This window comes from Brachyhypopomus gauderio, chromosome 10 (genome assembly GCF_052324685.1).
Source record: "Brachyhypopomus gauderio isolate BG-103 chromosome 10, BGAUD_0.2, whole genome shotgun sequence".
In the NCBI taxonomy this organism is placed as follows: Eukaryota; Metazoa; Chordata; class Actinopteri; order Gymnotiformes; family Hypopomidae; genus Brachyhypopomus; species Brachyhypopomus gauderio.
In genome coordinates, this window is record NC_135220.1 from 14,777,101 (window position 1) to 14,789,115 (window position 12,015).

A 12,015-nucleotide genomic window follows, 5' to 3' on the forward strand; every position below is an offset into this window, starting at 1 on the left:
ACAAATCAAACACAGATTTAATTTTTTTGCGCAAGTATACACACACATCGCTACATATACCTGTACATTGGACTGTCTGAATGTATAGGAAACAAACCTATTTGCAGAGCATTATACATGTCTTATCTGTGTCATTATTGCAAGTGTAATGCACTGGGGTTAAGCTGGAAGTCCCAATTAATGTTCATCTAGAGCCCTAAAGGGCCAGTGTATCCGTGTCTTTGTCACTCTTCAGTCTGTGTGTTAAAGCTTTTTCCTACTGATGTTATCGTAGGTGAGGAAGCAGTCCTTCGGGCTGTCGAGGACGGGGTCAGACGTATATGGCATCATCTCCTGCTCCTCCACACTGTCCCTGGCTTCGTCACTATTCCAGAACTCCTCCGGGACGGGATAATCGGCCATGTCCTGCCAGGCGGTCCTGGCGTCGTAGTCTTCTGGTTCGGCGTAAATGGCTTCGCCGCTGTAGTCCTCCGGCACCGGGAGGGCGTTGAGTTCATCTGTGGGCTCCTGCCACGGGTCATCTGCCTCAGTACTTCCACTCATTTCTTCAGGGAGGGGGTCATCCAGGAGACCCACAGGGTCCGTCCACAGGCCATAGTCCCTCTTTGCTGGACTGCTGGTCTTGTGTTCAGGCTGAGTGGGCTGGGGTTTGCTAATCATGGCGTATACTGACTCCGGCTCCCCAGGCACGGGAGGAGGCTCAGGCCTGGTCCCTTGGCTTTTAGGAGAGGGGTCAAAGGAATTGAGGGACATGCTCCTGAACATGCTACCCAAGGGGGCCTTCTGGGCCTTGCCAGTTCCTGGGAGGGGCTGTACTTCGCTGTACTCACATGGCCCCCCCCTCATCTGGGAATTCTGAGTAACAGGCTGGTCTTTGTCCTTGCTTTTCCTGATACTCTGCTGTTTTCTCCCTGGCTGGTCTGTGTGCGGAAGCTTCTTGATGGCATCGTCGATGCTGGAGAAGAGGCGGTTGCCATAGCTGGTGGCAAACTCGAAGCAGCCCTCGCCAGACTCACATCTGCGGCCGGCCTCGAAGGAGAACGTTAGCTGAGGAGCACAATCAGGAACCGAAATGTCAGCATTTCACAGGTTTTGCCTACAACTGTCAGTGCGCCTATAAAAGCGACATTTTACATTGTACGCATTATAAATATGTCTTCACCATCAGGCCAAACACACAGTCCCCGATTGGTAGACGCATTTGAAAAAAATCCAAAGTGAAGCCCTATGTCAGCTTACCATATCTTGGCCAAACTTCCTGACGAAGCAGTATGGCCAGGAGAGGATGACCTTCTTGGTCTTCGGGTCCTTCAGGACTAGGCAGTCACTCTGGGGACTCAGAATGTATTCCCCTTGTAGGTGACACCGCACAGCAGCCTCTGTGCTTACTGCAATCACCTGGAAGTCTTGTGCTACAAGAGAAAACGAATGTTAATGTCCACATTGCTTAAAAGTATAGAAGTTGGTGAAATACATTTGAATGGTTCAGGTCTCAGACTTGGCCCAAGTCATCTTGTTAATATTAACAGTTGATGTCATCAGTATATTAACCAATTGAGGGCCAGTATGCAAAAGTCTATGTCGCTGATTACTGTGAGAGACATTTCCACTCTGCTCAGTATCTCATTTTTTTCTATATTATTGAAAAGAGCTGTGTGGCCACAGGATTTGCGGGAGTCCATCGCACCACCTTCTTCCAGGAGATGACTTTGTAATTCAAAATTGGATGTCGACGGGAGAAACCTGCAGCTGAAAGTGACAAACTTGTGCTCCTCTGAGTCTGACTTTTGGTACACCTGCAGATGACATTCTCTGTAGAGCATAAAAGATCCTCCTCCCTTTTGTATACGCTTTCTGGATGAAACCAGCCCTGTCGGTGGGCTGGTGGTCTGTTGGCGGGTTGCCCGGCGGGGTCATGCCCGTGGCGGGGTAAAGCCCATGGCCGTTTGCTTTAGTTCGCGTTTCCTTTCTGCCCAGCTGTTTTCCACTCTGCCCCTGGAGCTTGGAGGAACATCTGGAGAAGGAGTTGCATGATTAAAGAACTGAGGTACTGCTGCAAAATTTGCGTGTGTCAATTACCTTGACGACCATGCAACGTTCTTCCTGTTTTAGATGCACCATTACCCGCAAGGCTTTGGGCTCAGAGGCAGAAACTCGATTTATTACTTTGCAAAGGATTTAATGTCAGTCAGGTTCCTGCTCTCTCAGTGAAATAAGGGCAAAATTTTTTGTGCTTTTGCACAGTTGCAGTAGGCTTCCATTTCATCCTCTGCTGCTCACCAGCAGAAATTTATTTATTTATTTGTTTATTTATTTATGTTCTGATTTAAGACGGCCACACTTGGATGTTGTTTTGGGCTGAAGTTCAGTTTCATTCAATTTGATCTCTTTGCAGATTTACAGAAATCTGGGTCGACAGCCCTAATGGGTCAAACAAAGGGCAAAGATAAACTCTCCTTAAAGTCTCTCCTACACTGGGTGATGTCAGGAGGGGAGTCTTTCTTTCACTGGGTGACGTCAGGAGAGGAGTCCCTGCTTCACTGGGTGATATCAGGAGAGGACACTCTCCTTCATTGGGTGATATCAGGAGGGGAGTCTCTCCTTCACTGGGTAATATCAGGAGAGGAGTCTCTCCTTCACTGGATGACATCAGAAGGGGAGTCTCTCCTTCACTGGATGACATCAGAAGGGGAGTCTCCTTCACTGGATGATGTCAGGAGGGGAGTCTCTCCTTCACTGGATGACATCAGAAGGGGAGTCTCATTCACTGGGTCATATCAGGAGAGGAGTCTGTCCTTCACTGGATGATGTCAGGAGAGGAGTTTCTCCTTCACTGGATGATATCAGGAGGGGAGTCTCTCCTTCACTGGGTGGTGGAGGATTGATATGAACACCAGAAACTCTGAACAGAGTATGAGGGTTCAGTGTGTTGTCAGAAACACATTTGCCTCAGGACCACAATATTTCAAATCATCAGTGTTTGGTCAAGAATACACTACAAGTATACACTGTTATGGCATCTTTCCTATGCATATGAACACAAAGTTCAGTCTGTATTGATGAAGAATATTCAAAGAATATTTACTGTGTGAGACCCTTTATTCGGTTTATTGCAGGGAGTGGAGTGTCCAGGTATGGGGTTGTTCTGTGAGAGGGCTTCAGTAACACTTATGAGCCTTAATCACAACTGATTGTAATGTCTGATTAAAAACTCTCTTCACAAGCTCAGTGTGTCACTTCATCCCTGAGAACAGAACAGCACCCTAATCCCTGAAGGCCATCAACCCCCCACGGCTTTCACTGTTGAAGAAAGCACTTTGGAGCTCCAGAAAGCATCAAACATGCTGCAGCCAGAGGAAGACACAAGGGTTAACATGACTGTCCATCCATGAAACTCCAACACGGTGAGCGCTGGCATAAAGGTGAAGTGCAGGTATCCTGAAGCCGTGACCTTCACCCAGAAGGAGATGAGCATGAATGGCGGGTGCCCAGGCTGTGGAGGTGCAGCACCTGCAGCAGGCAGAGGAGGAACACTGCAGGGTCCCACCGCTCTGCTCTTTCGCGTAAAAGAATAAACCACTTCCTTGGGTGTTAGCCTGCAGGTCAAGGGTGTGGACCACATGAGTGAACAATAGAACACAACATGCCTTCACTGCCTTTTTGTTTGGAAGTGATTTAGCATCTACAAAAGCCAGAGACCTTCTGCTACAGAATGGAGGGCAAATGTCAGTAATCTGTGATAAGGTATCATGTGTACCCAGCTCCGATCCTGCAGCTCCACCACACAGTTTAGTAACAACCCCTATCTGACTGATCTGACCCAGTTAGGCAAAACCTTCAGCTGTGTTTGAATGTTAGGGCCCGCTGTTTGAGCACTCTGCAGGGTAGTGGGTGACAGGTAGCACATCATGTGAATTACATTTTAAATATATACAGATCAACAATTATTGTTTACTGTTGCTATTATTATTATTAATGATGATGATAATAATATTAAATAGCCATACAAATCTTAAGTTGAAGTATTGGGTGCATTTCCTGTACTGGGGTCCTGGGCACAGTCTGTACTGCCTTGTTGGGTTCTCTCTCAGTGCCTTTACTCTCCTTTTACTGGGCTGGTTTTCCCAAAAGCATCATAAAACAAAGATCATCTTTAATTGGTAGAGCGAGTATTATACCAACTGCTCTCTCTCTCTCATTTAAGATGATATACGATGAGTTCAGGCTTGGAGCTTCACCTTCTTTGGCAAACCTCATCTGTAAAACTCGACACACACTCTTGCCTGTCCAATCAAATCTGCAGGGAGGTGCTTTCTTTCCCATCATCACCTGCGCTTTGATGATAATTAGACTGAATGGAAGTGTGGAGATAATTGTGTATCGGGTGTCTTTTCACGTACTGAGCTGAAAAACAGTGAGCTGTTAAACTCCATCTGTAAACAGGCAGCAGTAGCCTTAAAGTTAGCCAGATCTTAAACCAAGTCTTAAACTGATGGTTCTATGACATCTTCACCACTACTGACATTTTTAAAGACTTGGTGTATGAGTATTATTTTTAAAGTTTTGAGCTGAGTTTACAGGAGATGAACATGATGAATGTGATCATGTACTAGTAGAATTTGAGAGCAGTGTCATGAGCCCTTTCCTAGCAGTGGAGAAATGCTTCCTCCCAACCCAAGAGGCTCCGTATATGCGCTAGGAGTCTTGCCTCTTCAGCCTACTGTCACAAACATGAGCTGGAACTTGCAGTGTCAGGGCATAGCTGTGTGGTGTGAAGGCATCATGGCTCATTTCAGAAGTTCCTCTTCAGAGACCTGGACAGGGTCGTGCTAACATGACTGCCTGATTAACACGAGAAGCTAAGCTTAAAAGAAAGGCAATGCTCCTACATTTCAGAATGCAAGAGGGTGTTTCATTTCTCTGCCCAGTTCTCTTCTCTCCTGTTTCTTCTTTCTTATCATCTGAGCTGTTGTTTTGCCAGTGTTCACAACTCTCTGAGGTCTCTCACCCACAATGCTAAAACAGAGATCAGTGCCTCACCTCGGCCGGATAATTTTCCATGCTGCTTTGCACTATGACATGTTTTAAAAAGTGCTTAGCTCAAGTTCCCCCGGCACGCTCTATTGCCAGACTCACAGACATATCAGACTTTGAGCGCTAATTCAGAAGACTTTAGCTGTGGAGAACAGGTGTATGAAAAGCCATGGAGTTTCCACACGGAGGCAGCAGGCAGAAGGGTCTTGGAGCTGCAGACAGACATGTCTGCTGTCCCTGCTACAAATGTGCTGTGAATGTGAAGACCGGGACATCGGGAGGATGTTAGGAGGACATGGCCATGGAAGAGTCTGAGCTCTTCTTGCATGCTGCCTGCTGCTTGATTTTGGACAGTGCAGTTACAGGATGCCCCCCCCCCCCCCCCCCCCCCCGTCAGCCTGTAATGGAGTTAAAGGAGGACACCTGTGGTCCAGTGGTCAGTTTGTCTTAGGCGTGAGATTTTGAAGAGGCTGTTTGTCCTTGCAATAGCACAAACTAAAATCCACCTCCCCAAACACACACACCTCGAACTGGTGCCTCTGCTGTCTCGTTACCAGTGCTAATGTTAACTGTGAAGAACTGTAGGAGCCAATCATTTCCTAGAAGAAAATTATTACCTGCATTGACATTTCATTATTAACCTACTAACATTCTATAGGTCTGCTGTTTGGATCTGGTTTATAAATCATGTTTAATCAATGTGAACATATTCTGAAACATATTCATATTCCCCTTTTTCCTAAAAGAATATTTGAATATTTGAAAGACATTGTTGGAGACATTGTTTTGTAGCATGAGCTGTCTGTCTCTTTAAAGGATGTGTGTGTGTGTGTGTGTGTGTGTGTGTGTGTGTGTGTGTGTGTGTGTGTGTGTGTGTGTGTGCATGTGCGTGTGCGTGTGTGTGTGTGTGTGTGTAGTCCATGCAGAACTGAACTGGACAGATGGAAATTAAATATGTGCAAATATAAGCCCAGCAAACCAACACAGAAATGCCCGAAACCCTCAATCAAGACCCAAATTCCCAATTGTGGAAAGTGTGTGTGTGTGTGTGTGTGTGTGTGTGTGTGTGTGTGTGTGTGTGTGTGTGTGTGTGTGTGTGTGTGTGTGTGTGTGTATGTGTATGTGTGCGCAAGCATTGTGTGAGTATGTGCAAGCATGCAGTCATGGGTGTGAGTGTGTGCGTGTGTGAGCATGCAGGCGTATGTTTGTGTGTGTGGTCATCGTACTGGTGCTGCAGGGAGCGGTCTCATAGAGAGAGTTCTCCATCATATCCACGGGCTCATGATCTCTGTGAGAGCGCTGAAGGTCACTGCCCTGCCTCCCTGATCTGCTCTCAGTCTGGTTCAGCTGAAAAGACAAACATGGACACATTACAATAGTGCAAATCACAAATCTAGAACCTTGTATACACATATACCCCCACCCTCTGTCTCTTTCTCTCTGTATCACGCTTTCTCTCTGTTTCTCTCTCTGGCTGTCTCTGTCTGTCTGTCTGTCTCTCTCTCTGTCTCTCTTTCCATTCTGGCGGTTACAGACCCTAGTGCTTTGATTACCATGGGAACCACTGTTGCTTTCACCTTGCACATCATTTCTTCATCATTTCTCTCAGTCTTTAGTCTTTCTTGAGCTTTCTGTGTTGTTTGGTGCTGATGCTGCCATCACTTCATCACTACATCTACCACTACGACCCTCTTCTGCTGTTTGTCCATCACTACTATTGGTTAGCCATTAACGTTTTGCAGTTTTCCTCAGTCGACTTGGTTCATTTCTCATATCAGAATTTAAATTTTCAAAACTGTTCATTCAATCTCCACATCTCCTTGTCACTTGTGCACCTCATAATTGCATTTCACAAAATGTTTCATTTTTTGCAAATGCTTTTGTACATTTTGCAAATAGACATGGACAATTGTCTGTTGTTTTTTGCATTATCAGTTGCTTATATCATTTTTATCAAAATGTGAATTGTCTGTTGAATTGTCCTACCCTCCAAAACATTTAGTCTTTAGGTCATCGCCTAGGGCATTACATGTTTTTATCTCTAAGGCAGGGGTGGCCAACCCATTAGAGACCAAGAGCCACTTTTTTTTTTTACAGCAAAGAGTCACATCATACATAGAGAGAGAGAGAGAGAGAGAGAGAGAGAGAGAGAGAGAGAGAGAGAGAGAGAGAGAGAGAGAGAGAGACCTCTGCTCAGATTTATTGTAAATGTCACACACAAACAATTCGGGGGCAGCCATGGTCTGGTGGTAGGGAATCGGTCTTGTAACTGGAGGCTCGTAGATTCGATTCCCAGGCCTGAGGCCATGACTGAGGTGCCCTTGAGCAAGGCACCTAACCCCAACTGCTCTGCTAGGGCTGCCTACTCTGTTAACGTCCTCTTCATATTTTTGTTTTGCTGTGCATTTTTTTCCTGACATTTTGAGAGCAAACTTGACACAAATTGTTTAATGAAATGATCTTGTCCTGACTGGGAAGCTTGGCGGAGTTTTCATCTCACGTACATGCGCGTTTGACGAAAATACCGGGGTGAACTCAAGCTAAGCGAACAGCACATTAAAAACAAACACAAACTTCATTATAAACTTCATTATAAAAAGTCGTGATACGTTTCAGGACTTTGGTTTGAGGATGTGGGCCACGGCACGGCGAGGTTGCTCACGCACACTACGAGCTCTGTTATGTACGCAGTGGATAAACTCCGATATCGACACTCGTTGCAACGCCACTGACCTGCGCTCACCTTTAGGAAGAAGAGAATAGAAAGTGTCAGTAGTTTTTAAACCTCCCTCAGTCGTGTGCGGTGCCTTTGCTGCACCTCGTATGTGGTTTATTAACCTATATTAACGTGTGACAGAAGACCAACGAGACTCAAAGCAGAATCACAATAGCACAGATACTACATGCCGCTATTCTCCCGTTTTCCACTACGCCAGTTCTAAAGTATTAGCGGCTCGCAAGGCTTGTAAACAAGCCGCGCACCACGAAGATGTAGCAGTGTGTCGCCCCCAGAATTAATGAGGTAACCAGGCCACGACACAGACCGTTAGTGCAGGTGAGAGTGTGGACCGGCTGGGGAGACCCATGAAACCAGGCAAAGAGCCGCATGTGACTCGCGAGACGCAGGTTGGCCACTCCTGCTCTAAGGCATAATTTTACATTTATTTATTTTGGTTTTTTGTTACATTTTAGTAATTTATCCTAATCTGATTAAATTGTTCGCAGGTGAACATTCAGTTACAATAAGAAAGGAAATTTGTGAAGGTTTAGATCAACCAGTGGTCTCAACTATAGGTCAGAGGTGCGTCTCATAAACCTTTACTGTAATTGGCAAACATATGTAAAAGCTAAACACTGCAGTATCAGAGGTTACATTTTCACACCTCAACAAGAGGATGTATGTGCTCAGGTTGTTTTGAATGTGTAGAATTCTGTAAGTTTCTAATTTTGCAGTTTTTCCAGTGAGTTGTCTTTTCTGAATTTCAATCAGATTTGTTTTTGTCAACAAATTGCAGTGTGAACAATACAGTCAAACAATATTGCTGAACAAATTTGATTCCAGTCCAATTTCTTGCTATCAGTCTCCCACATACAGTCATGCGTAACTGTGTTCTGTGTAAGTTTGTATTTTGTGTGTAACATATTGTTGCATTTAATATACCACAGAATGTGCAGCGTTCTTGAAATCAAAAGCTTAGCTAGTTTCCATCAGAATATACTTACAGTCTGCACTGACTGTGACTTATAGTTGCACTGACAACACGACAGTGTCAAGTATATTGACTGCCTTGTTCATAGGCAATGGCACATAGATTAGATATTCTGATGGCACTGACAAATTGACTGACCTAAATATATGCTTTTGAGGCAAAAATAAAGAATTTGTACTTTTGCAGGTATTTCATTGAGTTTTGCTGTTTGCACTAACTGTTTTGGGAAATGCATTTTTTGTGATGCCAATGTCAACCATGTTATGAGAAATGAACTAAATTTGAATGAGAAAAACTGTATCAGTCTGTATCTGGAAGAATGTAAAGATAGTAAAAATGAAATGAAGGACCTCTTCTAAAACATCCTAGAAACTACCTCTACATTTAAACTACAAAGTGAATTGCAGTTATTACCTAGAATATTATTCATTTATATAGTAAAGAGGGAAAGAGAAAGAGAGAGAGATGTAGAAAGTTTCCCTGAAAACATGCTTCTCAAATGTGTACTTGTGTGTGTGTGTGTGTGTGTGTGTGTGTGAATGTGACTTGAGTGGGGTGGGTCTGTTATGTGATGTGAGCTCTGTGTGCTCCTCCTACTGGGAAGGCGAGTCTACACAGCTCCTGGATCCAGCACTGGACCTCGGTTCTCTGCGCGGCAAAGGTGAAGAGCTTGTCGGCGGTCTCGAGCAGGAAGGAGCTGCAGTCCTTGGGGCAGTCCCTGCGCTCCTGCTCCAGAATCTGGATGCAGTCACGCAGCAGAACCACCTTCTTGCTGTCAGCCCTCTTCCCCACGTGGCCGTCCTGCCCAGACGCCTGGCGGTACTCGAACAGCTCCAGCCGAGCCGCACTGTACATGCTGTTGTCCAAGGCCACCGCCCACACTTTCCTCCACCTCTGACACACACACACAGACACACACACACCAGATATCAACAGGGAGAACAAAAAATGCCTAGCATGTGCTCATTCAGACTTTACGTTAATGGATATCATGCTGGGAACAGATGTGTCATGCATTTGGCTAAGTGCATATATATTTCATATTTTATCGCTAAGTGTGCATGTATTTTCAGAATATTCTTGTTATCCAAACAAGCTTCTAATTGTGCCCACGACTTAGTTTCTTTGCTGTAACATACAGTCCTGATCATGGATGCCAGATCCATTAGAGCAGCCCCTCTCCCACCACAAGAGTCTCATTTGAGTCCTGATTTTGAGAGTCATGATAGTTTACTCGACCAACTCATTTCAAAACCAGTTCTGTCTGCACTGGCATCCGACTGATCATAAATCAGACAGACTTCTGCTTTTGCTTTTCTGTTTTTAGTAGGAGCAGAAATGAATGTAGACTTCATAAATTGTGCAACATTTCTGTAACCTCTAACATGATGACAAGCACAGTCATTACAGACAGCTTCAGACGTCATCTTCCATGACGGACGCTGTCCTGTTGGTTCTGTCTTTTGTCTGGATTTTGCGGCATATCATTCACATTTCCCAGGTCTGTCATCCACTTGCAGGTGTAAGTTCTCTGTCACCCCAGCAGCGGGAGTTTATGAGCATGCAAGCACAAACAGGTGACTTTTCTACCGTTAACCAAAAGCAGGGACTTCCTCTCTTTTGAGCACGCTTCCCTGCACTAGCACACCAAACCCTCAACACTCTGGAGGATCGGGAGACCATGGTGTGTCTTATGGATGCGTGAAAGTGGAAGAGCGTGAAGGAAAGTGAGTAGGCTATGCCACATGCATCAGTGTAGCAGTGGGGTGCAGAGCCCGCCGGCCCTCCATCCCAGCAGGAGCACAGCCAACTGTGTCCCTGTGGACAGCCGGCCATTGACGCTGCAAACACAGCTCGGATTCAAACCTGGCTCGCAGCTGTGGGATGTGCTGTACTGATGAGCTCTTCTTCAAGCCACTGTGTCCTTCAGCGTAAGACCTTCAGACTTCCAACTGGCAACCAGTTGAGAAAATGTGTGAGCAAGTGTTGCTAAGTTACCCTACAGAGATGTCCAGCCTGACCGCAGTGTTGAAATGCTACGGCATGGAGTTAGTGCATTATGTAAGACCTCACTGCTGAGGTATGTTAGTCTGACTAAACTCCTACTATCACCTCTCTGGTTCGCACGAGCCTGAAATGCATACACACACACACACACACACACACACACACACACACACACACACACACAGAGTGCAGGGACCTGAAGCCAAGCAACGTCATCCTTTACTAGTGCTGGAGATAGGAGATATGATTTGGCGGAGAGAGTGTGAGAATTGTCTTCTTTAAGCCTGACCTGTCCTTCACAATGCTCTAAAGCACAATATTGGTTCCAGTTTGACAAGCAAAGAGTTCTTCAATGTGAAGTTGGCCAGCAGATGCTCTGGACGAAAAGCTGATAAAACCAATGTTCTGCCATCACCTGTTTTCTGGACTTCTGAAAATCCAGTGCAACAAGCCCACACACACACACACACACGCACCCCTCCCAAAGAACCTGAAATGAATTTGGCAAAACTAATCCCTCGCTCATGTTTAGCAAACACTATGAAACAACCAGCCAGAAAGCTGGATGCTAGAACACATTCGCTGAACGCAGCTCCAGTAACAGAGAGGGCTTGGCTGCTGCTCTTGCTTGCTTTCTGGGCCAGAAAAGTTGGGAGACACTCACCTTTCCAAACCGCTGCTGGTAGTGATACAGCATTCCTTTCTTTCTGATGGCATCCTCCATCGTTCAACAGGAGTACTCCGTCTCCTGGTAAAGTTACCTTACAGTCTTTTATCAGTTGTGTGTGGGTTTCCCAAACCTTTCTGTCTCCCTCTTTCTCTGTCTGTCGCTCGTTCTTTCTGCGTCTAGCTCTCTTCTCTGTCCTCAGTTTCTCTTTTCTTCTTCCTCTTGTTTTCTGATGTACTGTTGCATGTTGTCTTGCAGAGGCTTGTGGCACTGGTGGTGTGTGTGACACATTGACTTGGAGTGTGTGTGTGTGTGTGTGTGTGTGTGTGTGTGTGTGTGTGTGTGTGTGTGTGTGTGTGTGTGCGCGCACCAGCCTTACTTCCTCTGAGGTCTAAATATGTCACTTCAAGTGAGGTCTAAATATGTCATTTCCTGTGAGGTATGTAAATATGTCGTTTTGATCAAATGAGTGGGCAGGATTGTGGAGGAGGATGAGGGTGTGCTGGGGTGAGGGCATGCCTGCTTACCTTGCACTGTAAGTGTTACTGAGCCTATTGTACAAAGCTGTCACACAACTCATCATGCTAATCATAATAA

The 12,015-nt window shown here is 45.5% G+C and overlaps 1 protein-coding gene across 2 annotated transcripts; it reads right to left on the bottom strand.

Moving 5' to 3' along the window:
• On the bottom strand, positions 1-11,803 carry dok2l (docking protein 2-like). Of its 2 annotated transcripts, none has more exons than XM_077019810.1 (5): positions 11,416-11,803; positions 9,342-9,638; positions 6,261-6,381; positions 1,240-1,412; positions 1-1,047 (listed from the first exon to the last, which is right to left on the bottom strand). In XM_077019810.1, the coding sequence occupies exons 1-5, from the start codon at positions 11,473-11,475 to the stop codon at positions 244-246; spliced, it is 1,455 nt and encodes a 484-aa protein (XP_076875925.1). In that variant the 5' UTR covers positions 11,476-11,803; the 3' UTR covers positions 1-243. The 2 variants fall into 2 exon arrangements, with proteins under 2 accessions (XP_076875925.1, XP_076875926.1); XM_077019811.1 differs by lacking the exon at positions 11,416-11,803 and adding an exon at positions 10,611-10,705.
• Positions 11,804-12,015: the final 212 nt, after the last annotated feature.

Bases quoted from the DNA above. Each gene is read 5' to 3' on its own strand.
- dok2l (XM_077019810.1), bottom strand. From the start codon at position 11,475: ATGGAGGATGCCATCAGAAAGAAAGGAATGCTGTATCACTACCAGCAG. The intron at 6,382-9,341 runs GTAGGAGGAGCA...TTGTCTTTTCAG, and splicing joins TGTGTAGACTCGCCTTCCCA to CTGAACCAGACTGAGAGCAG. The intron at 1,048-1,239 runs GTAAGCTGACAT...TGTGCTCCTCAG, and splicing joins GGAAGTTTGGCCAAGATATG to CTAACGTTCTCCTTCGAGGC.